Consider the following 26614-nt stretch of genomic DNA (forward strand, 5'->3'; position numbering starts at 1 on the left):
GGGGGGGGGGAGCCCAAAAACCACGCTCCGAAGGGTGCCAGCGAGGAGGGTTTTTGGGGGGGCTCGGTGCAGGCGCAGCCCGCGGCGATGCGCCCAGCAGCGGGGTTTTCGTCCTGAGGCCGAGAGGTAAGGCTGCTCCTGCTGCGGGGCGCTCTGCCTGGCTTGGCAGCTCTGCTCTGGGATTTTTGAGGGCAGAACGGGACTGGTTTTACTGGGAGGCTGCTGGAAACGGTGCTGGTGGCCGTGTGGGATCTCTGCCAGCGCCGCTCTCCGAGCCTCGCGTCCTCCTAGCGCCGCTCTCAGGCGTGCCCGGCGCTGGCGTCTCGCGGGGCTCCGGAGCTGGAGCCGAATTCCAGCCCCGTGGCATCCACCGAGGTGAGGGCGCCCCGCACCCTGCCCACCAGATCCAAAAATCCCCTGGAAATCTCGGCAGCGATTTGGTTTTGGTGCCCCGGGTCCCCCTGGCCTGCGGAGCCTCCGCGTGGCGCTGGGCTCAGAAAACGAGGAGCCCAAACGGCCGCGGGGCTCCCGTGCGCCCCAAAACCCAAAAAAGGAGCTGGGAAGGGGGTGTCCCTGCCTTACAGCCCCGGGCTCGCACCCGGAGCTGCGTCGGGAGGAGCCCAGCGGCCGCGCTTTGTGCCCCCAGGTGTGTGCCACCTCCTGGCACCGCTCCCCGGCGCGCGGCGCAAAGGTCCGGGTGCCACCCGAGGGTGGAAACCGAGCGCCCTCCCCGCTCCCATCCACACCCCGAGGCGCAGAGGGGACTTTTTTGGTTTGTTTTGTGTTTTTTTTGTTTATTTTTTTTCCTGCTGAGCTGGCGCTCCGTGCTGGCAGCACCGTGGGTACAGCCGGAGAGCCACGCGGTGCCCAGGGTGGTCCTCGGTGCCCAGGAGGGGGGAAAAAGGCTTTGGAGGATGGGGAAACTGAGGCACGGGGCGTCAATCCTCGCTGCTCTGCCTCGGGGTTGCCCCGCTCCTGCCGGTGGTGCAACCCCTGAGTGGTAACTCCCAGCCCCGTGCGCCCCCAGCTCCCGCGGGAAGGACCCTGGGAGCCCCAAAGGAGCAGCCCGGACCCCCGGAGGGCCCCCCCAGGCTGCTCCTGACCCCCGAAAACCGATGGAGCCGGAGGGCAGCTCCGTGCCGAGGGCACCCGCAGCCCCGCGCCGAGCCAGGGCGGGTGGCGGAGAGAGGGGAGGAACGGGAGGCGAAGCTGAACTTGGGGGGGTGCCCCCTGGGAATTGGGGTGCTCCGGTGCCGGGCGGTGCAGGATCCGCAGCAGTGCAGGGCAAAGGGTTAACAGCCCGAGGAGCTGATTTGCCAAGTGGTTCCTGGTTTATTCAGTGTGCGAAAGAGGCAGGGACAGGGGAGGGGAGCTCCGGGTGGGGAGCGGGGAGCAGGGCTGGTACCCGCCCGGCATCGCCCACCGCCACCACCACCGGCTCCCATGGGGCCACCCCACGGCACCGCCGACAGGTACGTCCCCAGCACCCTGGGGGGTGTCCCAGGGGGGGAAAACCAGAGCTGGGGGTGACACGGGGGCCACCTCCACCCCGCTCCTGGGCCCTGTGGCACCCGTCCCCTTTGTCCTCCCAGCCCCGTGCTGGTGCCTCCCCTCCTCTTCTCCCCGTGCCGCGGCTGCACCCATGGGAGCGCGGGGACGGGACCCCCAAATCCCCACTGCCAGAGCCCCCCCCGTGGTGCCAGGAGGGTTTGATGCAAAATTCGGTGTCGGGACCTCGGAGCCTGCTGCCTGTCCTCAGTTTCCCCATCCCGCAGCGGTGGCCGGAGCGAGGGTCCCTTGGGTGCCCCGGCACAAGGCGCTGGTGGTCGGTGGCCACCGGTGCCGGGGAAGCTCCCGGAGAGCAAAACCTGCTGGCACGCGGCTCCTTCACCTGCTGCGTGCTCCCACGGGTCCCCAGCCGAGGACGAGCCCCTCTGCGTCCCCACGGCGAGGATTTGGGGCTGGAGCAGGCGTTGGGAGCAGGTTTGCTTCTTGCTTCCTCCCCTGCAAGCCCTGACTGCGACCTGGCCCCGGCTGGGTGCAAAGGGCCGGGGGAGATGCCCGGAGGCGCAGGCTGGGTGCGCTGTGGCGCAGGATTCCCTCCTGCCCTGCTGGCACTCGGGGAAAAATCCTTGTCCCCAGCACCCAGGGGACGGAGGAGCCGGGTGCGCGCCCCGCCGCGATGAGCACCGAGCCGAGGGGTTGGGTGCGGGGCAGCCCCCCCAAAATCCCCATCCCTGATGGAGGGGGACCTGTGGAGGAGCTGACCCCTCGCCGGCACACCGGGCAGTGCCGGTGCCATGCCGGTGAGAGGCTGCCCACGGTGTCCCCGTGCCCCACGTGGGGCTGGGGGGGTTCACGGTGGTGCAAGCGGTGGCAGCTGATGCCCGAGGGTTGCTCTCAGGGTTGGGTTTTCCCCCCCTTTCCATCATTTTGGGGGACGCGAGGCTCCCCCCAGGCTCCTGCCAGCCCCTGTGCAGGAGGCTGGGCTCGCGCCGCGAGGTCCCCGGCTGCTTTTTACCCAAAAGCAAGAAGTTTGGGGACTTTCTGGGTGCTTTTCCAGGCACCGACACCTTCACAAAGCCCGCCAGGCCATAAATCACGCAGTGGCCTCTGGGTCGAGCCCTGCTCAGGGGTGGCAGCAGTGCCACCAGCACTGGTCCCACCAGGTCCCTTTTGGGACGTGCCCTCGCCATGGGTGCTGGGGACGCTCTCCCCATCCAGGGCTCAGCCTCTGCTAATTGCCGTGTTAATTGCCAGCCGAGGGCACAGCTCGGGGGTGCTCCGGCTCTGCCTGTTCTCGCCACGAGGCTGCGCGGGGAGCAGAGCTGGGCAGGAGCAGTTCTTGGTTTATTCCTTGATCCTTCTGGGTTTCTCAAAGCCCCTCGCTCGGGGGGGTCCCATCCCGGGCAGCCCGCGGGGCAGGTGACGGGCAGACACGGGGGGAAGTTTTGTTATCTGCTGACGGGGCTGGGAATGGAAAAACAGGAAAGCGCCTGAGCTCATCCCATTTCCCTGCCTGGCCTGAGTGGGGCCGGCCAGGGGCAGAGCCGCCTGTGGGGCCGGGGAGCAGCGGGGTGAGTTGGGGATGGGGGCGGCCGTGCAGCCCGGGACCCCCCCAGACCCTCTGTGCCCGTTGCTGTTGGGGTTTTGGGGAGCTGGGCAGGGGTGGGTGGCACGGGTTGGAGCTCTGGGTTTGGGGTGCTGGCAGGGTTTGGAGCCTGGGGGGTGCCGATGGCTCCGTGACCCTAACGGCACCACGGGTCCCATCCTGGGACCGGCCCCAGCAAACGCAGGGACCGGGGGCTGGTGGCAAATCCCCGGCCCCAAACACCTGCAAAGCCCCCGAGCGCCCTCTCCAAGGGGGAACAGCTCCCAGGGGATGCGCTGAGCCCCGCAGGGGTGAAATTTGGGGGGGTTCTGAGGCACAGCAAAGCACGCGGGTGTGCAGGGTGCATCCTGCGGTGGCTGCTGGTGTTGGGGGGGGACACAAGGGGTCGGCCCCCCCTGAGCTGAGCCGTGGTGGAGAGGAGCTGCTCTCATCCCAGCCAAATTCCTGGGCGCTTAATGAGTAACCGGCGGCTCCTGCGAGCCAGGGCAAACACAGCCGGGGGCCGTCCAGGGGCACCCGCGCAGCCCCCAGGCTGTGTTCGTGCAGGGCTGGGGGGCTCGAGGGGGGCCAGGAGGGGCTGGGAGCCCTCCCCATCGCTCTGCGGGGTCAGGGGCCCCGCACAGTGCTTGGGGCCGGGATGGGCGGCTCCTCTTTATGGCCACCATCGGCTCCATGGTGTGCTTGGAGCAGCCCACGGGGTGCTTGTGGGGTCGGAGGGGCCTGATGGGGTCTGCAGAGCTCAGCTGGGACCACCCCAAGCTCACCCCGTGCCCCCCAACGGGGCCGGGCTGTCCGCATCCATCCCTGACACCTCCGCTCCTCCATCCCACAGCGCCCAGCCCCGGCACTGAGTGGGGCATGGACGGCCCCGAAATCTTCCTGGGCCCCTGCGAGGGAGCCCTCTGCGGGGTCCCGGGCCAGAAGCGCCGCTGCATGTCAGCCCTGGAGCCCGTCACTGTGCCCAGCCCCAAATCCGAGGCCAGCTGGGGCGAGGAGGAGGAGGAAGATGAAGAGGATGAAGAGCGGTTCCGGGGGGTGCCGCTGCGGCGAGCCTGTGCCCTGCGGACCTCGATGCGCAGCCGGGACCCGTTCCGACGGCACAGCTGGGAGCCGGGCAAGGAGCTGCGCGGGGTCCCCGGCTACGACCAGCTCAGGTAGCGGCGCCCCCACCCCGTGACCCCAAACCAGCCCCCGCGCCCCCCTCGCTGGTGCTCGGGATCCTCCGTGCAGCACCCCCGGCACACCCCAAGGCTCGCCCCATGGATACGGGGCTCAGGGCACCGGTGCCACGGCTGCCCCGCTCTGGTGCCCCCCACCCCGGGGTGCCGCAGCTCAGGGTGCCCCTCACCCCCCCACAGCGTGAGCCTCAAGGGGCTGAGCCCCGACGACATCGACTCCAGCACGGAGCAGCTGGACGGGCTGGGGAGGCGGCGGTGGGACCCCCGGAGAGCCCCCCTGATCCACAGCACCGAGTCCCTGCTGTCCCTGGACGAGGAGGACGAGGCCGATCTGCAGCGGGCGCAGGTAGGAGATGCTGCTGCTCTTCCTCCTCCTCTTCCTCCTCCTCTTCCTCCTCCTCCTGCCACCACCCCAGGGTGCAGCACCCACCTCCCCCTGCAGCTGGCAGCACAGGGCCGAGGCCGGGGGACCCCAAGAACCGCGGTGGATGGAGGCAGCCCAGCAGAGCCCCTGCCCCGGGTGCCTTCTCCATCACCCCAGGGCTGGGCTGCGTTATTTTTTTTTGGGGGGGGGGAGCTTCATTTTGGGGAGGGGGAAATTAAAGCTCTGTGAGCCCAGGGAGCGCCCGGTGCACGGGGACCCCGCTGGCACCACAAAGGGCAACGAGCGCCCTGCACCCGGGGACTGGGGTCGGTGATCCCAGTGATCCCAGTGATCCCAGTGGTCCCAGTGATCCCGGTGATCCCAGTGATCCCAGTGGTCCCGGTGGTCCCGGTGGTCCCGGTGGTCCCGGTGATGCCAACCCCGTGCCTGCTGGCAGGAGGACGCGCGGAGGCTTCAGGTGTACGGGGCCAGGAGCGCCGGCGGCTGCGCCCTCGCCAAATCCGCGTCCCTCAGCGTCATCGACAGCTTCCCCCCCGCGGTGGGTGAGTGCCAGCGCCCACGGGGACGGGCGGGGGTTTTGGGGCGATGGGACCCCCACCCCTCCTTTAATTCGGGCCCCCTCTCTTGCAGAAATTTCCCCCTTCGCCTCCCAGCAGAGCCTGGCCAACGGGTGAGTGTGGGGGCGCAGGGGGGCGCAGGGGGGTGCGGGCGGTGTCCCCAGCACCCGGCCCCTTTTTGGGGTGCCCCCAAAGCGGCACCGATCCTGCACCCTGCCAGTGGGGTCCTGGCACACAGGATGGGGGGCACCAGGAGCAGAATCCTCCCCCCAGGACGGAGGGGACGGTGCCCCCCCGGTGCTGTCCCCACCCGGCCTCGAGGCGCTTTGTGCCCGTGGGGCCCCGCGGCCCCAGCGCCTGTCACAGCCCATTCCCGTCCTCATTAGGGCAGCGTGCGGGGGGGGGTCAGGGCATGGGGCTGGCGGGGAGCCACACGGGGACAGGGATGGGGACGGGGACAGGGAGAGGTCAGCTGGGGAGCAGGGGGGGTGCTGAGCCTCCCCCTGCTTTTTTCGGAGGGGGCACCTCACCCCCCACCAAGCGTGGACGGGACCGAGGTCGGCTTCGCTGTGGGCAACGCACAACGGGGCCGTGTGGGTCACCCCACAACCACGGGGACGTCCCCATAGCCGTGGGGCTGCCCCAAATTGGACCTCGTGGGGCAGGCGATGCCATGGGGTGGCCGAGGAGGGGACGCAGGCACCGTCCCGTGCCATCACCCCGGGGGTCCCCGCGTGCCCCCTGTGCGGGGTTGGCTCGGCGGGGAGCGAACAGAAGGGCTCTGTGCCGGGTCCAGCTGCGATGGAGCAGCCACCCCGGAGAAGCCGGGGGGCCGCGGCGCCTCGGCTCGCTCCTCCCTACTTCCTGGCCCGCGGACGCCCGGGGACAGAGGGGGATTTGTGCGCCTGATCCCGCTCCTCCTGCAGCTTCGGTGCCGGGAGCTGCGGGCAGCTGGCGGCCTCGGGCGAGCCGGGGAGCCGGGAAGGGAGCCCCCTGGGCCGGACCCTCAGCTTCATCTGGAGGATGACGGGGAAGACGAAGGTAAGGGGGGAAGGGGATGAAGGGGAGAGGAAGGGTTTTGGGGGGGGGGGGGGGGGAGCATCCGTGGCCGGGACCCCTCGAGCCGGGCACTCGAGGCCGCGGGGAGGTGGTGGGGTGTGGGGTGATCCCCAAAATGCTGCGTGGGGGTTGGGGGTGGGACGGGGGCTCACTCCGGGCTCTGCAGCCGCGACGCTGGCGGCTGCCCTTTGGGGATGCTGTGCCTCAGTTTCCCCTTTCTGCTTGAGGTCATCCTCGGCTGCTTTCTGGGCCTTTGGGGTCCGGAGAGGGGAAAAGCTCCGTGTACGCCCAGCGCGGTGCCTGGGCGAGTCCTGGGGTGCTCGCTCTGCCCCCCAAAAACCTCCCCCAACTTTTGGTGGGCATCTGGGACACTTCCCCTTCCCCAAAACCCAGCAGGAGGTGACACAGGAGTGGGGCTGCGCTCGTGGAGCTGCGCCAGTGGGGCAGGTACCGGGCACCGGGGATGCGATTTCGGTGCCTGCGCCACCGCCCCCGTCCCGGCCACCCCCGATGTCCCCAGGGACCAGCTGGCACCATCACGGTTTTGATGGGCGTGATGGTGACGGGGACATGGAGGGCTGTGGGTGTGCCCGTGGGTACAGGGGGGGGCACTGTGCAATGCCACTCGCCCCTCGCAGCAGCCCCGGGGGGTGCCGGTGCCATCGGCTGCTCCTCGTCCCGCTGTGCCGGGGACACTTCGGTGCCCCGTGGCCGTGCTCTGCGGGCACCCCGGGTGCTGTGGGGTGGGGACGGGGGCGCGCTGCGGGCGGCGGGGCCGAGGAAATGAGGCTTTTCCTGGCGGCGGGCGCTTGTTTGCGCGCTGAGCTCTCCGCCCGCGCGCCCTCCCCCGGGCTCCTCCGCCGCATCCGAGCGGTTTCCTGCAGCCGCTCATTCATCTGGGCCCGTTTTCTCCCAGCTGCTTTCCAGTAAACGTCCGGGAACATTAAACCAGGAGTGTGCAGGGCCCCGGTGGGACACCCCTCCCGTGCCTCAGTTTCCCCTTTCCCACCCCTAGCAGCAGCGACGGGATCCCAGCCCCGCGGTTGAGGCGCCCCGGGGGGCACCGGGGGGCGCGCAGGAGCCTCCCCGCGCCCCTTTTGCTGGAGCTGCTTTTTGGGAGAGGCGTCCCCAGCCCCCGGGGATGGGAGCTCGGGGGAAACTGAGGCACGGCGCTGCACCCAGCAGCTTGAGGCGAGGGGGGGCGATGGCTTTTTGCTCCCCTCCCCAACCCTTCTGGGGCCGAACCCCACCCGGTCCCCAGAGGCGCGGGGCTTTGCCGTGACGTGAGCCCATTAATCCTGCCGCCCCCCCCCAGCCCTCCCCGGACAGAGGATTAGCAGCCAGCTGTGAACATCACCCAGGGCCTGGCCATCCCCGTGCTGGCAGCCCCCCAAATCCCCCCCCCTCCTCGGCTCCCTGTGCCCCCCAAACCCCGCAGCCGTCCCCGTTCCGCCCCGCTCGGCAGCTGGCCGCGACGCTGCGAACGAACGGCTTGAAATGGGCGTTTGGGATTTTTTTTGTTGTTGTTTTTTGTATTATTATATTTTTTTTTTTTTTTGGCAGGGAGGGCAGAAAAGAGGCCGTGGCCGCTCGCGCCGGCCTGGCAGAGTTTTGTTGTGAAAGCGGGGAGGGGACGGGGCCGGAGCCCTTCGCGCAGGGATTGCATCAGGCGCTGCACCGGGAGCGGGGCCGAGCTCCCACCCCCCCGCATCGCTCCCCAAGCCCCCCCCCCCAAAAAAAAAAAAAGGGCTGGCGGTGCCTTTTCACCCCCCCTTAACCCCCCCCAAGCCTGCTCCTCGGGGACTTTCCCAGCAGGTGGATGGGAAGTCCTGGCTTTCCCAGAAGGGGAAGGGGAGGCTCGGTGAAGGGAAGGGGTTTGGTGGCGCTTTGGCACCGGTCCCGATGCCTCTGGGGGCACGTCCCTTTTTTTGGGGGGGTGGGTGACATGTCCATTCCTGGGGGGGGTGACACGTCCCCACCAGCCCCTTGAGTGACCCGGGGTGATGGAGATGCAGCGGGGGTGCGAGGCAGAGCCACCCCCAGGGGGACAGCGGGGACACCGCGGGTATCAGGGTTGCATTTGCAGAGCCCCTCCGCCTCCTGCGTGCCCCCACGGGGACAAAGGGACACGGAGGGGGCTTTGTCCCAGCCCCCCCCCTCCAGGGCTGGGGTTGATGGCACGGGGCGCTGCGGGGTGTCCCCCTGGGGGGTGCTGGTGGCCGAGGGGGGGGACAAAATCAGGTGGCGGTGACGGAGCCACGGCCACAGGGGGACACGGGGGTCCCTTGGGACACCGCGGGGACAGGAGGAGGGGGCTGAGCGCAGGATGTGGGTGCCACCATCAAGGGGGAAATCCAAAAGAGGGGACCCCGAGGGGTCCCCGTGAGGCAGCCGGGGGTCGTCTGGAGGGGGCTGCGAGGGGTTTGGCGAAGCCGGGCGCCGGTCGTGCCGCGGCCGTCGAGGGCGGCGAGGCGGCGGAGGGGAGGGCCGGCTCTGAGCTATTTCAGGAAGGAAAAATAATCAGGCGCCGGGGCCGGGCTCGCCGCTGCCCGCGGGCCTGGCTCTGCCTCTTCCCGCGGAGCTGCAGCCATGTACGGCCGTCCCGCCGCGAGGGTGAGGCACGGCACGGGGGGGCACGGCCGGGCGGGGGGCTTGGGGAGGCTGCGGGGACCCCGCTTGGAAAGTCCTCGATGCCATGGGGCACGATCCGGCCGGTGGTGGTGGTTTTGGGGGCATGGTGATGGTTTGGGGGCATGGTGATGGTTTGGGGTTGCACGGTGATGGTCGGGGGGGCATGGTGATGTTTGGGGGGCACGGTGATGGTTGGGGGGCACGGTGATTTTTGGGGGGCACGGCAAGGGGTGGCCCCCATCTGGCGCAGTCCCATGCGCCCCTGATGCCGTGGGGGCTTCGTCGATGCCCGGCTGTGGTTTTGGCGAGGGGATGGTGGCGACCTCACCAGGGACCCCGTGGTTCCAAGGGGGGGTCCCCGTTCTACCACCCCATCTCCCCCCCTTCCCGGCTTCTTTACGGCTCCGTCCCGCTCGGCCTCCGCTTCCCCCTCGCCACGCGGGGCCCTCTCCCCCCACGTGATGCTCGCGGCGCCGCGGGGCTTTCCAGCACCCGGATCCGGCCCGAGTGCACCGGGACGGGGCGGAGGGGGGCGGTTTGGGGGCGCTGAGCCCTCTCCATGCACCACCGGAGCCTCCCCACCGGCCACATCCTGCCCCGTTGGGGCGGTGGGGGGAAGCCCGGTGCTCCCCTGGGTAGCCGGCCGCCCCTTCGCCGTTTCCTTCCGTCGGTTTTTGGGGAGGTGCGGGGCTGAGGCAGGGTCCGTGCTGCCAGAACGGGGCGAAAGCGGGCTGAGATTTGGGGGAATTTGCCAGCAAACGCCATCACGAACGCCGCCCCGACGCTGCCCCAGTGCAGGGGGGGGGGGAAGCAGAAGGAGGCTCGGGCCACAGGAGGAGGAAATGAGAAATTCGGAACCGGGCTGGGGGTTAAGGGAGGCCCACGGCCTCCCCATGCCCGGGTGCTTTCTGGTGGCCTCGCCGCCGCCTGGCACGGTTTTCGTGCCGCTCCCCAGCCACGAGATTTCATCCAAGCCCGGCCTCGGCAGCGGGAGGCCGCCGGGAGCGAGCCCACCCGGGGGGGGGGCAACGTCTGCAGCTGCCTCGACAAAGCGCTGAAGGACGGAGCGGTTAATTACCAGGGAGGTTAATTAAGAGAGAGGCCGTCGCTCGCCAGCCGGGAGCGCTGAAGTTTGGGCTCCGTTTCCACCTCCCCAGGGGCATCACCCCAGAACCCAGGACCCGAATTGGGGAGCAGGAGCGGCCCCAAGGGAATTTTTCCCCACTGCGGGGCCGTAGCACGGGGCCAGGCGGCCCCTCGGCCTCGCCAAACAATCCCCCTCTGTTGGTGCCGCGGAGGAAACCCCTGTTTACATGGCCTCGCCGTGGGGGAAAGCAAAGCTTTTCTTTGCTCCCTCGCTGCCAACATTTTCCCCCGGAGCTGAGCGAGGGCAGCGCGCGGCGGCTCCAGCGCAAACGTTTGCCCCCGACGCCCACCCGGGGGCTCAGATGGGATGCGGTGGGGGTGGCAGCACCCCCCTGGCTGGCTCCAGTGCTGGTGTTTTTTTTTTTTTTTTTTATTATTATTATTTATTTTTTTGGTTACTGATTAAGCCCAAAGCTGCTGGCGCTGCCTTACGGCTCGAGGCACGGCCTCCGCTCCTCCCGGTGAGCGTCGAGTGCCGCGGGCTGGGACGCGCCGGCGAGGGGCCACTTGTCTCCGTGGCGAGCCCCCAGGGCTGCATGGGGACAGTGGGGGGCTGAGCGCCCCAAAATCCTCTGGGAGGATTTCGGAAAGCGGAGTGGCATGAAGTGAACCCGAAACTGCATGAAGTTAACCCAAAACTGCACGAAGTGGCTGGCCGGAGCGAGCGGTGCCCGGTGGAAAGTGCCGCCACTCGTCCAATTTAAGCCCTTGGGGCCACGGTGCCTGGCACAGCCGGGCTTTTTAGGGCTCCACGGGGAGCGTGGCACCAACCCCAAGGGTTGTCTGCGCCTTGGAGCCATCCCAGTGCCTCCCACCCCCGTGCCTCCCATCCCCGTGCCTCCTTCGCCCCGGGAAACGGGGCCGCGTTATCTCTGGGGCAGAGCTGTGCAAATCTTGGGGGGGAGCTGCACAAATCCCCGGGGAGCTGCACAGATCCCGGCCCCAGTTAATGATCAACCAGGCCGGGGCCACCGGGAGCTCTGCGCCTGCGTCGCCCCTCCGAGGGGGGGGACGATTTCCACGGGGATAAAGTGTCCCTGGCGGGTGGCGAGGTCCTGGCAGCGAGCTGGGGTCGGAGGGCTCCAGTAAAGCCCCAAACGAGCCCCGTGCCCCCCCTGCCTCCAGGCTCGGCAGCACCCCAGAGCTGCGTTGGGTCAGCTTCTCCCGCTGGGGCCCTGTCTGAAGTTGGTGTTTTAAGGGGAAAAAGCAGAATTTTCCCAAAATGCGTCCCCAGCCGGACTTCCTGAGCTCTTGGCACCGCTGCGCATCACTGCCGTGTGCCAGCGGTGCTTGGTGGGACCCGGCTCCTGCCAAAAACCGGGGGGGGGATGAGATGTGTGCCCCAGGAGTGAAGGGGTGGGAGCTGCGCCCCCGGCTTTTGGGGCATTTCTCCCTCGGGAGAGCGCAGTGAGCCTGGCTGGAACCGGGGGCACCGGGGGCTTCATCGCTGAGTTCCCGAGTTGGAACAGACCCACAAGGACCATTGGGTCCGATGCTTGGATCCCTGTAAAAGCACCCCAAAACGGTGTGCTCGGTGCCCCCATGGACTTTTTCTGTCCAATTTGGGCTCCGAGGCCGGGCCGGAGACTCCGGTGTCACCCAGTGAGGGTGTGGGACGCGCCAGCCACAGTCCCCAAAGCTGTGGGACTGCCCAAGAGCCAGAGCTGGGCAGGGGAAACTGAGGCACGAGAGCTGAGCCCGGCCAAACCCCGGGGCACCGCTCCGGAGTGACTCCGGAGTGACTCCGCTTGGCACCGCCACCACCCCCTATCCCTGTGCGTGCGCCCTGGGGGGACCCCCGGCTCTTAACAAAGACCCCGGGGGCTGCACGAGGCCGGCACCGGCGGCACCGGAGGGGCCCTCCCCGCGCCGGGGCCGCCCCCCGGGAGGGAGGAGCCCGGTGGAGGCCGGAGGCCGCCGGGGGGGGGCAAAGGGGGGGGGGACCGGGAGGGTCCCGGCCATGTCCCGCATCCAGGCGCTGGCCCGTGCGAGGAGCGAGCGCAGCAAGGAGAGCGCGGCCAAGGTTTGGGTTTTTTTTGGGGATGGGGGGGGTCCGGGAGGGGTTTGGGGAAAGGGGCGGGGGTGGGATTTGGGTTCTCAGCTCGTGGTCGGTGTCGTCCCGTCCCCCCCCCCCCCCCGCCCGCCCCCTCTTGGGGGCTCGCGGAGGTTGGCTCTGCCCTTCCCCGCCCAGCTGCGCGCGTGGTGGGGTGGGGGGGGGGAAGTTTCGAGCGCCGCTGCTTTGCGAGGGGGGAGCCCAGGAGCCTGCCCGGGTGAGTCGGGGGCTGGGGGGGGGCTCCGGGGTTCGGTTCCCGTGGTGGTGGTGGGGGGGGGAATTTTTAAAGAGGGGGAGGGCTTTGTGTCCCTGCGTGCCGCGTGGGGTTGGGATGCGCGGGGAGCACCCAAATCCTGCCCCGGTGCGCGGCGTGGGCAGGGGGAACAATGAGACCCCCCCTCAACTACACCGACACCGGGGTGGGGGGGCAACTCCAACTGCCCCCCCCCGACCCCCAAAACCTCGGGGGCGCCGTTTTGGCAGCGTGGAAAGCTCCGGTCCCCGGCCGCATTGTCCGCGCCGCGACGGAGACAAAGCCCGGCGGGGGGGGGGGGGGGGGCGGGGGGAGAGAGAAAGGTTCCAAGGGGGGGGAAACTGAGGCACGAGGCGCCGGCCCCCCCCAGGGAACGCTTCCCCGGCCGCGGGGGGGGGGACACACACAGGGACAGCAGGGCTCCGGAGCGCATTTGGCAATCGCTGGCGTGGCGAAACGGTGGCTGGGGGGGGGCCGGAGGGGGGCAGCTGGTGCCTGGGCTTGGCAGGGCTTTGTGTGCCTGGGGGGGGGCCAAGCGAGCGTGCGAGGCTCCGCTCTCCCCCCCCTCCTCCCGTGCCTCAGTTTACCCCCATGCAAATATTGGGGGGGGGGGGGAGCGGTTTTTTGGGGAGCTCCCCAGGGCGCGTGGCGGGGACGGGGCGGGCACCGGGTGGCCGGGGCTGAGTTTGGCCGCGTCTTTTTGTTCACCCCCGGGGGGGTCCCGGCAATGAGGGGAGGGGGGGGCTCAGCTCTAGGAGGGCTCATCCCCGGGGGTTTCATCCCCCACCCCCCCAAAAAAAAAGGCGTTCTCCGGGGTCCGGTGTCGGGGGGAAGTGGTTGTTGGTTCCTGCGCACGCAGGCACGGGGGGGGCGGGGGGGGGACGGGACGGTTTCTGTTTGAAAGCAGTTTCTTCAAAGCCCGCCTCGCCCCACCCAGGGCCTCCGGTGACCCCCCCCTTTCCCTAAAACCCCCCTCTCATACACACACCCCCCCGTGACGGATCCCAGGCGCTTGGAGAGGAGCCACCGGCCCCGGCTGGGCGCTGCTCGCGGGCTGCTGCCGCCAGCTGTCACCCCCCCAGCAACGGGGGGGGGGCTCCCGAGGGTTTGGGGGGGCTTGGGGGGGGGCAGCACCCACCCATGGCCCCCCTGTCCAATTTGGCTGGGGTGCGCCGGGTGGGATGCGCAGCCCGGAGGGGTCCCCAGCTCCCCACTACTTTTGGGGTGACTCCCAGCCGTGCACCCCCCCCGCCCCCCCCCGCCATGCTGCTGTGCCCTGAGCCCCCAAAATGGAGTGTGGGGGGGTCCGGCACCAGGTCCGAGCCCCCTCCCCAAAATAAAACCCCGCGGCTTCGCTCCCAGCCAGGAAACCTGAGACGGCTGCGCCTCGGGGGGGGCAAATTTGGGGCTATAACGGGGCTTTTGTGCGCATGGCTGGGTTGGGGGGGGGGGGGCTTGGGACCCCTCCCTCTGTGGTGTCGGAGCCGTTTGGGCCCCGTGTGGCTTGGAGGCATCTTTTGTTGCGGAGCCGGGAAGAAGCCGGCTTTGTTCGGAGCACCGGGGGGGGGCACGGCCCCCCCAGCCCCCCCCCGGGACACAGCCGATGTGGACCCGAGCCACATTTGGGGGGGTCAGAGCCGTCCTGGCAGCTGGAGCCCCCTCCTTGTGTTTTGTCCCGTCCTGCCTCGGGAAGGCGACTTTTGGGGACTTCTCCATGGGATGGTCGAGGGGGGGGGCTGCAGCTGGGGACCCCCCCCTCGTCCCCCTTCATTTTGGGGCAGGTGCTCCCCAAATGCGCATCCTCAGTGTGGGGGCTCTCAGCACCCATCCTGGTGATGAAGATGAGGAGGAGGAGGAGGAGGAGGAGAAGCTGCGCCGAGCCGCGAAATGTGGCCGGGGGCTGCTCCGCATGGCTGGATGGGGAGGGGGGGGGATTTTTTTTTTATTATTTTTTTTTTGGCATATTTGGGGCAAAAAGGCAGGGGCGGAGGCAGCTGGGGTTGTCAGCGCGCTGCAGCCTCCCCCGGTCTGCTTGGAGTTACCAAGCTACGGAGGCAGCGCAGGAAGAGCACGGAGCTATCTTGGGCCGAGCCCCGCTCCGTGCCAGCATAAATAAAACCCCCCCGTGGGCGTTGCACCGCCGGCGCTGCCCTAAAAAAATAAAAAACCAAAAAACCCCAAAGCTCTGCTCCTAGCACAGCGACTTCCCACCCACCCGCCAGCTCCGGGGGGTTTTGGTGGCTGGGGACCCTCCGAAATTCAGGTCCGGAGGCGTCCAAGCGCGTCCCCTTTGTTCCAACACCCGGCTCCTCCCTGCCTGTTTTGGGGGGGCTGCCACCTTCCCCCCCCCCCTGCCCCGTCCCGCTGGGGTTTTGGTGCTGTGCCCATCCCAAATGCACCCTCGGTGTTTGGGGGTTTCGGCTGCCCACTGGGTTTGGGGGCAGGCAGAAGGGAGCTGGGGGCGTTTGGGGGCATCCGAAATTCGGCTGGGGGGTGCGCCCGTGCTGCTCAGCCCGGGGGCGGTGGTGGGTGGTGGCTTCTTGTCCCCGTCCCCCCCCCTCCCCGGTTATTTATAGCTCACATCCGGCCCCCTCCGACATCCCCTGGGTGGGGACCCTCCTCCTGCAGCGGGGCATCCCGTTTGGGCAGCCCCCCAGCCCCAAAATGAGCACCCCAAAACGAGCCCCCGGACGGGTGCCTCTTGCTGTCCCTGTCCCCACCGTGCCAGCCGCCCCCCCGGGACGGGGACAGGGACAGGGACAGGGACAGGGACCCTCTGTGTTCCCCTGCAGTGCCCTGCACAAAGGCTCCGTTCATCCCGCACGGGGCCGCCAGCACCAGGCGCACCCCCTGCCCCGCTGCGGGTTTGGGGCCGCTGCCCCCAAACCTCCCCTTTTTTACCCCAGCGCCGTTGGCATAAAGAAAAAAAATAAAAAAATAAATTAAAAAAAAAAAAACAGCGATCCACCCCCAAAATATCACCGGGGCATCCGGAAACGATGCTTTGAGGATGGTTTTAGGGCTTGGCCCCGGCCACGTGGACCCTGTGGGGTCACGCCACGACCCCGCTGCCCAAGGGGGTCCCGGGATCCGGTTGTGGGGCCGGGGGCGCAGCCGGGGCCGGTGCTGGGGGGCAGCCCCCGGCGTCCCGCTGGGGGAACGGCGGCGGCAGGAAGAGAAATCGCCTCCCTCCTTTGTCTCCCGGCTGTTTTGTTTCCTGCGGTTGGGGCCGGGACGCAGGAACTGCGGGGCCTTTCCTCCCCCCGGCTCCGAGCAGCCTTCCCTTTAAAGAAGGAGGAAGAAAGAAAAAAAAAAAATGGATTAAAAAAAAAAAAAAGTGAAAAGCCAAACAAACAACAACAAAAAAAGCAACACAACGGGAACAATCGCGGCACAGAGCGCGGGGCAGATGTTGTGGCCACGGGGGCTGCGGGGCCGGGATGTGCTGCTGCTCCTGCGCCCCCTTCCCGGAGGAAAGGGACCCGGAGAGACCCCTCCGCGGGGAGCGGGTGAGCGCCGAAGCCCCCCCCACCCCCCCTTGGGCTCCCTCGCTGCCTCCGGACTAACCACGGCCCCCCCACCCCGTGCCACACGGGAGCAGGGGCTGCGTCCCCCCCCCAGCATCCTCTAACGGTCCCTGGGGAGGGGATGGGGATGTTCTGCCTGTGCCTCCGGTCCTCCTCGCCTCCCTCCCATCTTGCTCAGCCTGCCTTGTCCTGGGGGGGGGGTCTTTGCCTCTTGGACCCCCCCCCCAGCCCTAGGGCGCCTCCTGTGTGCGCGCCGCGACCGCCGCTGGCACCTCTCCATCGGGACGGCTGCGCTGGACGCGGGGAGGGGGTGTCAGCGGGGTGCAGACCCCTTGTTTCTCACCCCCCCATCACCCCGTCAGTGCCAGCTCGGTTTCACAAATCTGCTGCCCCCCCCCCCACAGATTTTGGGGGGCCGGCTCGGCCAGGGCGCGCTCCGCGGGCACCCCGGTGCCAGGCACGGCCGGGGCTGGGTGCGCACAAAGCCGGCTCTGTGCCGGCACGGCCGAGCTGCTGGGGGGCAGCGCCTTCTAACTGGGGGGGTGGGTATCGAGGTGGGGGTGTTGTGGGGGGCACCCTGAGGCCCCCCGCATGTTTGGGGCCAGGGCAGCCCGCAGCAGCTGCTCAGGAAGCCGCAGCTCCCTTCCCTTTTTCGAGAGGCCAAAACCGCAGCAAGCCGCGGGCGGCCGCGGTGGCACCGGGGTCCCCCAGGCAGGACCCCCCCCCCCGCAGAGCAGGAGGGGCACAAGTGGCCCCCGAAGCCTTATTTTGGGGCTAAATGGTGAAAAACACACACTTTGGCTAACGGGTGAGGGCATGCAGGGCTGCCCAGCGCCACCACGGCTCCCCGGCGATGCTCCACGACCCCGTGGGCGCAGGGGAGCGGCCCCCCGCCCGCCGCGGCCCCCGCCGCTCATCCCCATTGGGGCTGGCAACTGCGGTGCCGGGGGGGTGGGGGGGAAATGGGACGACGTGTGCTGGGGCGGGGGGGGGGATTTCTCCCGCAGCCTCCCGGTTGTCATGGTTATGGGATGATGGGAAGCACGGGAGAGCCGAGCGAGCGGGGTGGCTTTTCGGCACCCGCCTGCTCCCCGCCGGGGCTGCGGCAGCGCCCGGCGATGGGGGACCCCCCGGGCCGGGGGGCGCCGGGGGAAAACGGGGTCCCGCGCGTGTCCCCCAGCCTGGCCACCACCAGCAGAAGCAGCCCGAGGGAGCGGGGGGCTGCTGCTGCTGCCGCCGTGCCGGGGGGTGCCGGGCGCCCGCCGTGCCGCAGCCCCGCCGTCACGCGCCCCCCGCGTCTCCCCGGGCAGAGCAAGGAGAAGGAGAAGATGAAGGAGGGCAAGGAGAAGGACGCGCGCTACACCAACGGCCACCTCTTCACCACCATCACCGTCTCGGGGATGACCATGTGCTTCGCCTGCAACAAGAGCATCACGGCCAAGGAGGCTCTCATCTGCCCCAGTGAGTGCCCGCCCGGGGTTGCGGGGTTTTGGACGGGCGCAGGACTCCCCCAGTTGCCCCCAGTCCGGCTGTCGGGGCTCGTACTGGGAGCTGCGGCTTGGGCTGCGCGCCCGCGGTTGCTGCCACCCACTCTGTGCCGCAGGACGGGGCAGGCTGCCGGCTCGGGGGCTATTTTGGGGATGCTCAATCGCGGTGTGGGGGCGTGGGGGGGTCCTCCCTGGGGCAGGCAGAGCCCCGCAGACCCCACTCCCAGCCCCACGGTGCCCCCGGGGTGCAGGCATGGGATGCGGAGAGGCAATGGGTGCCAGCCCTGGCGAGAAAATCCCACTCCTGGGCATACCCAACACCGTTCCCCTTCCTTTTGGGGGGTGCGGGGGGGGCTCCTCGGCACCCCAGGGTGTCTCATCCTGCTGGGTGCTGCAGGCTCTGGCTCGGGGGTGCTGCGGGGGCTCAGCTGCTGCCAGCAGCTGCGGTTCCTCGCTCCGGCCACCGCTGCCCAGCAGCAGCTGGCGGGGGGCCCCCACTGCAGCTGCGCCCATCGCTCCCAAGATGAGCGCCGGGGGGGTCCCCATAGCCTTGGAGGGGGGGAACAAGGAAGGTGCCCCCCCCCCTCCATGAGCTTTTTGGGTGCTGCGCCTCCATCTCGCCCCGTCCCGCAGCTTGCAACGTCACCATCCACAACCGCTGCAAGGACACGCTGCCCAACTGCACCAAGGTCAAGCAGAAGGTGAGCACCCACTGGGGGGGCACCCGCCGTGGGGGGGGGACAAATGGGGGACACCACTGACGCCTCTGCTGCCCCCCCCTGCAGCAACAGAAAGTGGCGCTGCTGAAGAACAGCTCGGCGCTGCAGTCGGTCTCGCTGCGCAACAAGAGTGAGTGGGGGGGACGTGACGTGTCCTGGGGGCGGGGGGTTTGAGGGAGGGGGGGGGACACGTGGGGACAGCTCCTCCCCGACAGCTCTGGGCCACCCCGATGATGATCCCGCTCCCAGCCCTGGGGACACCCCCCCAAGGGCGCAATGGGGGCGTGGGGACACGCGGGGGAGCGTCCCCGGGGTGGCGGGGGTGCTGTGTGTGGGATGGGGTGGGTGGGAGAAGCTTGGGGGTGGGGGTTGGTGCTGAGCCCCCGTGTCCCCCCCCCAAGCTGCCATCCGGGAGCGCCCCAACTCGGCCATCTACCCCTCGGAGAGCTTCCGCCAGACGCTGCTGGGCCCCCGCCGCGGCCGCCCCTCGCTCTCCCTCTCCAAAAGCGTCTCCACCACCAACATCGCGGGGTAAGCAGGGCGAAAAGGGGGGGGGCTGGGGAGGCTGGGGGGGCATTATGGGGGTGTCACCTCCCTGCTGTGTCCCGTCCCCCCCCCCAGGACGCTGAACGATGAGTCTCCCCTGGGGATTCGGCGCATCCTGTCCCAGTCCACCGACTCCCTCAACATGCGCAACCGCACGCTCTCCGTCGAGTCGCTCATCGACGAAGGTGGGGACCCCCCCCAAAAGGGGAAAAAAAGGACACGGGACCCCCCCGGTGACACCCCCACAATGCCCCCCCTGGTCCTCGCAGGCCCCGACGTGATCCTCAACCAGCTGCTGAGCGACTTCGAGACGGACGAGAAGGATTTCGAGGCGGACTCGTGGAGCCTGGCGGTGGACAACAGCTTCCTGCAGCAGCACAAGATGGATGTGATGAAGCGCCAGGACGTCATCTACGGTGAGAGGGGACAGGGCACGGGGACAAAACGGGGCTCTGGGGGTGGGGAAGGGGGTTCCAGAGTCCGGGACCCCCGGGGGTGGGTAGAAGTGGGAGATGTGGGGACAAGAGCGGGGGGCGTGGGCTGTGGGGTGGCGCGGGGATGGGGACACGGGGACGGGTTGGAGATGTGGGGATGGGGACACAGAGCTGGGGGGGGGACACAAGGGCAGGGTGAGGGACAGGGACAGGGCAGAGGCGCAGGGATGAGGGGACAGGGACAGGGAAAGGGACAGGAGGGTTGGATAGACACACGAGGGATGCAGAAATGGGGGCGGCGGGGGCACGGCAGGGGACCCGGGTGGGTGGCAGAGGTGTGGGAAGGGGGGCGCGGAGATGGGGACGCAGGGGCAAGGCTGGGGACACGGGGACAGGCTGGGGACGCAGGGACAAGGCTGAGGAGATGGGGGCAGAGCGGGGGGCACCGGGGGGGCACCGGGATGCCGCGGCTCTGCTTTCTTCTCACCCACCCCCCCCGCCGCCCCACGGCAGAGCTGATCCAGACGGAGATCCACCACGTGCGCACGCTGAAGATCATGGGCAGCGTGTTCCGCAGGGCCATGCTGGAGGAGCTGCAGCTGGACCCGGGCACGGTGCAGAAAATTTTCCCTTGCGTGGACGAACTCAGCCAAATCCACGAGCGTTTCCTGGCCCAGCTCCTGGAGCGCCGCCGCGACTCGCTGGCCCAGGACAGCAACAAGAACTTCGTCATCAACCGCCTGGGGGACATCCTCGTGGGCCAGGTTGGGCGATGTCGGGGGGTCCCCCGGGGCCGGGTGGTGCTGTGCCAGTGCCGGGGGGGGCTCAGCCCGCTGAACTGCGCCCCCCCCCCAGTTCTCGGGCAGCAGCGCGGAGCAGATGAAGAAAGCCTACTCGGAGTTCTGCAGCAGGCACACCAAGGCGGTGAAGGAGTACAAGGACCTGCTCGCCCGCGACAAGCGCTTCCAGCACTTCGTGCGGGTGAGGGCGCGTCCCCACGCGGCTGCCTTGGCACAGGGGTTCCCCCCTGGGGCACTGGGGGCAGGGTACCGGGGACCCCCCCACTAGTTCTGGGCTCTGTGCCCACGGAGAGGCGGTGGGGACGGGTGGGAGAGCCGGTCACCATCCCCCCACCACCCCCGTGCCTCAGTTTCCCTCCCTCTCCGGTGCCTGCACCACCGTGGCGGTGAGCCCTTGTGGGGCTGGATGCAGCTCACGGCGTGCCCCCCCCTTTGCCTTTCTTCCCCCCCCCAACCAGAGGATGGCACGGTCCCCGCTGCTCCGGCGCCACGGCGTGCCAGAGTGCATCCTGCTGGTGACGCAGCGGATCACCAAGTACCCGGTGCTCATCGAGCGCATCCTGAAAAACTCCAAAGGTACCGGGGGGGGCACAAGGGCACAGTGGGGTCCTCATTGATGCAACAGGGAGAGGGGTCTCCAAACCTTCCCCTCGCCCCCTTTCTGCATGCACCCAGACAACGAGGGCGACTCGGCTGACCTGTCCCGGGCGCTGACGCTGGTGAAGGAGCTGATTTCGGGGGTCAACGAGGAGGTGCACGCCTGCGAGATGAACGCGCGGCTCTGGGACGTTTACCGGCGCGTGGACGGGCGCGCCAAGGCGCCGCTGCAGTGGGAGAGCCGCGCCGGCCTCTTCGGCAGGGACGAGCTCCTGCGGCGCAAACTGGTGCACAGCGGCTGCATGCTCTGGAAAACGGCGGCCGGGCGCTTCAAAGGTGGGCTGGGGGGGCTGGGGGGGGATGCAGGGGATGTGGGGAGGTGGAGGGGTGTGGGTGATCGGGGAGGTGTGGGGGAGCAGGAGGTGAGGGGATGGGGATGGGGATGGGGATATGGGGTGGGGATGGGGATGGGATGGGGGCAGGGTACAAGGGGATGGAGCTGTTGGGGGACGTGGGGTGCCAGGGGATGGGAGACCAGGGGGTGGGGGTTTTGGGGGTTGGGGAGCAGGGTGCCAAGGGCTAGGGGTGTTGGGGAGCAGGGGGAGCAGGGGATGGGGGTGCTGGGGGTCAGGGAATGGGGTACCAGGGGCAGTGGATCAGGGGGTCGGGGGTCCTGGGGAGCAGGGTGCCAGGATGCTGGAAGCCAACCCTGGCTGTAACGGTGCCCGGGGGGGGGTGTGGGGGTGTGGGGGGCACCCCTCACCCTCCCTGCTCCTCCCCCCAGACATCCTGGTGCTGCTGATGACCGACGTCCTCATCTTCCTGCAAGAGAAGGACCAGAAGTACACCTTCCCCATGCTGGTGAGCCACGAGAGCCCCCCTTACACCCCCCCAAAAAACCCCTTCCCTGCCTGCAGCAGCACCGCTGGCACCCCCCCGGGACGGTGACACCCCCCCTTATCCCCGTTATTCCCCCCCCCCAGGACAAGCCGGCCGTCATCTCGCTGCAAAACCTGATCGTGCGCGACATCGCCAACCAGGAGAAGGGCATGTTCCTGATCAGCGCCGCGCCGCCCGAGATGTACGAGGTGCACGCCGCCTCCCGCGACGACCGCAACAACTGGATGAAGCTCATCCAGCAGGCGGTCAGCCTGTGAGTGCCCCCCCCCGCCCCGACACTTCTAGGGGGTGGGGGGGGGTCTCCAAGGTTGGGGTCCCCAAGGGGGTCCCCGTGGCCGTGGGGTGCGCGGCGGGGATGGGATGGGGGTGACCGTGCTGGGGGTTGTGGTAGGTTGAGGACCCTGGGGGTGGGTTATGGGGGGGGGTGTGGTGGGTTTGGGGGGGGTGCGGTGGGTTGGGGGGGGGTGGGTTATGGGGGGGGTGCTCTGACCCTCTGACCCCCCCCCCATCACCCTTGCAGCTGCCCCAGCCGCCAGGACTTCCCGCTGATTGAGACCGAGATCGAGGCGTCCATGCGCAAGCTGAAAGGTGGGGGCGGTGGGGGTGGCGTGTCCCCGTGTCCCCACGTCCCCAGATCCCCACCCCTGTGTCCCCATGTCCTCATATCCCCAACCCCACGTCTTCGTGTCCCCATCCCCGTGTTCCCCCATTGCCATTTCCCCATCCCCTTGTTCCCGTCCTCATGTCCCCATGCCCCACATCCCTATGTCCCCATCCCTGTGTCCCCATATCCCCAAATCTGTGTCCCCATGTCCTGGTGTCCCCATATCCCCATCCCCACATCCCTATATCCCCATCCCTATGTCCCCACATCCCTGTGTCCCCCTCCTCATATCCCCATGTCCTGAGGTCCCCATGTCCCTACGTCCCCATATCCCCATCCCTGTGTCACCATCCTGGTGTCCCGGTGTCCCCATGTCCCCATCTCCCCGTCCCCATATCCCCATACCCATCTCCCCGTGTCCCCATATCCCTGTCCCCATGTCCCGGTGTCCCCATCTCCCCATCCCCATCTCCCCATCCCCATCTCCCCATCCCCATGTCACCATCCTGGTGTCCCTGTGTCCCCCATCTCCCCATCCCCATCCCCGTGCCCCCCCCTCACCCCCCTCCCCTTTTTCCCCGCAGACCGCATCCTGCAGCACGACCGTAAGATCGCGGCGCTGCTGGAGGAGAAGGTGGGGCTGTTCGCCGACATGCTGGCGCTGACGGGGGGCTGCGAGGAGCCCTCGCCCACCCTGGCCCCGCGCGCCCTCTTCCGCTCCGACTCCGGCGAGGGCTTGCGGGGGGAGCGCCTGCTGCAGGACGCCATCCGCGAAGGTGCTTTTTTTGGGTGGGGGGGGGACACCCCAACCCCGCAGCCCCCCACCCCGGGAGCTCACAGCCTCGGTGCTTGGGGAAACTGAGGCACGGGGAGGGGTCCCCGAGGGTGCTCACGGCGCGTGTCCCCGCAGTGGAGAACCTGAAGGAGATGTTGGCGGGCACCGGGCGCGAGCGGGACCAGAATCACCTCGCCGAGGCCGAGAGCTGCCCCAGCCCCGGCGCGAGCAGTAAGCGGGGGGGGCAGCCTGGAATTTGGGGGGGTGCTTGGGGGGGGCTGATCCAGCCCCGGGACCCCCCCACCCACCCCGTTCATCCTCACCCCTCTCTGTCCCCGCAGACGGTGACGCCGGCAACTTCAACGGCGCCCCGGAGTTCTGCAGGGCGGACTCGGACGCAGGGCAGCGGGTGAGTGCTGGGGGTGTGGGGGGGGCACATTTTGTGAGGGGGGGCACATTTTGGGAGGGGGGGGTGTCCCCATGCCGGGACCACCCCGGGGTGACCGCTCTGCTCCTCCCTCCCACAGGACGGGAACGGCAACCAGCTCCTGCAGCGGGCACCCCAGGAGGTAAGACGTGGAGGGGGGGGGTGACCCCATGATGCGAGTGTGCCTCAGTTTCCCCCCCCCAAAAAAAAACCCCTCCCACGTTTGCTGAGCGCTCCCTCTGCCCGCAGGAGGTGAACCAGCGGCTGATGAACCTCTACACCCTGCTGCACGGCCTCCAGGTGGGCGCACGGGGAACGAGGGCGCACGGGGAACAAGGGCGCACCGGGGTGGCACGGCGGGGGGGACCATCCTCCACCTGACCCCCCCACCCCAAAAAAAAAAAATAATAAAAAAAAACAACTCTCCCTGCAGGCGGTGGTGAGCCAGCAGGACACGCTGCTGGAGCTGCGGCTGCAGGAGGGCGCCGAGCGGCGCGAGAAGGCACCGGTGGCGGCACCGGTGACCCCGGTGGTGGCACCGGCGGTGGCACCGGTGGCACCGGGCGAAAGACCCAGCTCGGAGCTGGCGCTGCTGCAACGGCAGCACGCCCTGCTGCAGGAGGAGCTGGCCCGCTGCCGGCAGCTGTGCCACGAGCGGGCGCAGGAGGCGGCGGGGCTGGAGGGGCGGCTGCGGGGCAGCGAGCAGGAGCGGGCACGGCTGGAGCGCGAGCGGGACGAGGCGCAGCGGCAGCTGGCGGCGGTGCTGCGCCAGGAAGGGGGCGGCACGCGGGGGCGGCGCGGCACAGACCCCCGCCGTAGGAGCTTGCCAGCGGGAGACGCGCTGTATCTCAGCTTCACCCCCCCGCAGGTAGGTTTTTATTGGTTTTGGGGTTTTTTAATATTTGTTTAATTTTATTTATTTGGGGGGGTGGCGCTCGCGCATGGCACGGGTGTGCCGGCGACACGCTCTGTCTCTGCTTCACCCCCCCCCGCTGGTACAGGATGGGATTTTATTATTTTATTTTATTTATTTATTGTTTTATTTATTATTTTATTTATTTACTTACTTATTATTTTATTTATTTACTTACTTATTCATTTATTTGGGGGGTGGCGCTCACGCATGGCACAGGTGTGCCAGCGACACACTAGCTCGGCTTCACCCCCCCCGCTGGTACAGGATGGGATTTAATTATTTTATTTATTTATTATTTTATTATTTTACTTATTATTTTATTTATTTACTTACTTACTATTTTATTATTTTATTTATTTATTTATTCATTTATTTGGGGGGTGGTGCTCACGCATGGCACGGGTGTGCCGGCGACACACTCTAGCTCAGCTTCACCCCCCCCACAGGTAAGGGAAGGGACTTAATATTTATTTATTTAATTATTTTTAATTTTTAATTTTATTTATTTATTCATTTTATTTATTTATTATTATTTTATTTATTTATTTAATTATTTATTTATTTATTTGGGGGGTGGCGCTCACGCATGGCACAGGTGTGCCGGCAGTGCGCTCCGTCTGAGCCGCACCCCCCTGGAGGTGAGGGAAGGGACTTTTTTATTATTTTATTAATTTATTATTTTATTATTTTATTATTTCATTTATTTTTTATTTTATTTTATTTTATTTTATTTTATTTTATTTTATTTTATTTTATTTTATTTTATTTTATTTTATTTTATTTTATTTTATTTTATCCATTCATTTTGGGGAGGGGGGGGTCGCTTCTCACGCATGCCACCCGTGCGCCCGGCCTCACCTCGCGGGGGTGTCCGGAGGCTTGCGGCTGACACCCCCCCTCCCTGTCCCCCCCCCTCCACAAACACATCCCCTGCAGCACCTGAGCCACGGCAGCAGCCCCCCCGGCCTCTCCTTCCAGCACCACCACGCTTTCGCCACGTGCCCCCGGGACGAGCTGGATTACCGGGGAGAGCCCCCCCGGCTGCGGGAGGGCGAGGACGCGCTGGAGGCGCTGCTGGAGGACGAGGGTTTGGGCAGCCGCCGCTCCCCCCCCGCCAGCCCCCGAGGTGGGTCCCCCAAATCCTGCCCCCCCCCCCCCAAAAAAAAAAAAAAAAAAAAAAAAAAGCTGTGGGGAGGGGGCGAATTTCAATTTGGGGGGGGGGTTGTGGATGTCCCATGGGTCTGGGGTCCCATCCTGAGCGGGGCTGGGGGGTGCTGACGGTGGGGGGGTGCTGATGTGATGGTGGGGGGGTGCTGATGTGATGGTGGGGGGGTGCTGACGGTGTGCCCCCCCCCCCCCAGATTTCCTGAGGATGCAAGACATTCCCGAGGAGGTGGAGAGCAGCCAGGAGCTGAAGGAGGGCGACGGGGGCTCCTCGGACAGTTAGGGACCAGCCCCATGCCCCCCCCCCCCCAAAAAAAAAAAAAAAAAATCCTTCCTGGAGCAGCCCCCCCAAGCATCCAGCTGCTGGGGAGGGGGGGAAGGGGGTCCAGACCCCCCCCCCTTTGGGGAGCTGCTCATCATACAGGAGCCTTATGGGTCAACGGGGTTTGGGGTCGCCCCCCCCCTTCCATCCTACAAGCTAGTGGGGGGGGGGCAGTGTTTTGGGGCTGATTTTTCCCCCCCCCTCTGATTAATTTATTTATTTTGTCTTATTGGGGTGGGAGGAGGCAGCTCGGGGGGGGGGGGCAGGGTTGGGGCTGGGGGTTGCAAACTCACTCCCAGTGCCGCCCCCCCCCCCAAAAAAAAAGGGCCGGCAATTCCCAAATTGACCCCATTTTGGGGAGTGGGGGGGGGGTCCCAGTATGTCCCAGTGCATCCCAGTGCAGGGCAGGATCCATCCCCACTGTGAGTGGTGCTGGGACGGCGGTGACGTCCCGGGGGGGGCGAGCCTGAGCCCCCACCCCAAAACTCCAGGTTTGGGGTCGGTGTTTGGGGGGGGCCAGAAGCGGCCGCCGTCAGTCCTCCTCCTTCGCTGTAACTGAAAAACGAAAAAAAAAGGAAAAAAAATAGAAAAAAGGAAAATAATTAAAAAAAAGAATAAAATAAAAACCCGTTTGGAGCCAAGCTGTGTGCGGGGGGGGCTCTGGGATGGGGTGGGGGGGAGCAGCGGTGCCCCCCAACCCCCAAAAAAAAACCCCAAATGGGTGCGGGGAGGTGGCGAGGGCTGAGCCCAGAGGGTGCGCACCCAACGCGCCCACACCACGCCCAGTGCACCCAGTACAACCCAGTACACCCACACGCCGCTCCCAGCACCTCCTGGCCTCGCTGCGGGACGGCGGCCTCGGTTTTGGGGACCCCCCCATTTTGGGGACCCCCCCGTTTTGGGGGTGCAGCCCCCATGAAGCGCGTCTTCTCCTGCTCCAGCTCGCCCACGGCGGTGAGTTGGGGGCACCGGGGGGGTCCTGGGGTTGGGGATACCCCCCCCCAGGCACCCAGCAGGAGGTG

At 67.4% G+C, this 26614-nt stretch overlaps 1 protein-coding gene across 6 annotated transcripts; it reads left to right on the forward strand.

Moving 5' to 3' along the window:
* The first annotated feature begins 1340 nt into the window (after positions 1-1340).
* On the forward strand, positions 1341-25904 carry ARHGEF2 (Rho/Rac guanine nucleotide exchange factor 2). 6 transcript variants are annotated; one of them, XM_068662707.1, is made up of 27 exons: positions 1341-1472; positions 3945-4266; positions 4471-4636; positions 5112-5217; positions 5306-5345; positions 6159-6273; positions 17212-17362; positions 18022-18089; positions 18174-18237; positions 18509-18638; positions 18729-18838; positions 18923-19069; positions 19601-19851; positions 19943-20068; positions 20346-20463; positions 20563-20820; positions 21269-21345; positions 21468-21637; positions 21905-21972; positions 22573-22764; positions 22899-22994; positions 23105-23172; positions 23291-23332; positions 23440-23490; positions 23624-24058; positions 25043-25232; positions 25468-25904. In XM_068662707.1, the coding sequence occupies exons 2-27, from the start codon at positions 3971-3973 to the stop codon at positions 25551-25553; spliced, it is 3621 nt and encodes a 1206-aa protein (XP_068518808.1). In that variant the 5' UTR covers positions 1341-1472; positions 3945-3970; the 3' UTR covers positions 25554-25904. The 6 variants fall into 6 exon arrangements, with proteins under 6 accessions (XP_068518808.1, XP_068518809.1, XP_068518810.1 ...); XM_068662708.1 differs by having other exon boundaries at positions 25085-25232; XM_068662709.1 differs by lacking the exon at positions 25043-25232.
* The last annotated feature ends 710 nt before the right edge of the window (positions 25905-26614 follow it).

The sequence above is a fragment of the Anas acuta genome, chromosome 28 (assembly GCF_963932015.1).
Source record: "Anas acuta chromosome 28, bAnaAcu1.1, whole genome shotgun sequence".
NCBI lineage: Eukaryota > Metazoa > Chordata > Aves > Anseriformes > Anatidae > Anas > Anas acuta.

Bases quoted from the DNA above. Each gene is read 5' to 3' on its own strand.
- ARHGEF2 (XM_068662707.1), top strand. From the start codon at position 3,971: ATGGACGGCCCCGAAATCTTCCTGGGCCCCTGCGAGGGAGCCCTCTGC. The intron at 21,346-21,467 runs GTGAGCCACGAG...CCCCCCCCCCAG, and splicing joins AGTACACCTTCCCCATGCTG to GACAAGCCGGCCGTCATCTC. The intron at 23,173-23,290 runs GTGAGTGCTGGG...TCCCTCCCACAG, and splicing joins ACTCGGACGCAGGGCAGCGG to GACGGGAACGGCAACCAGCT.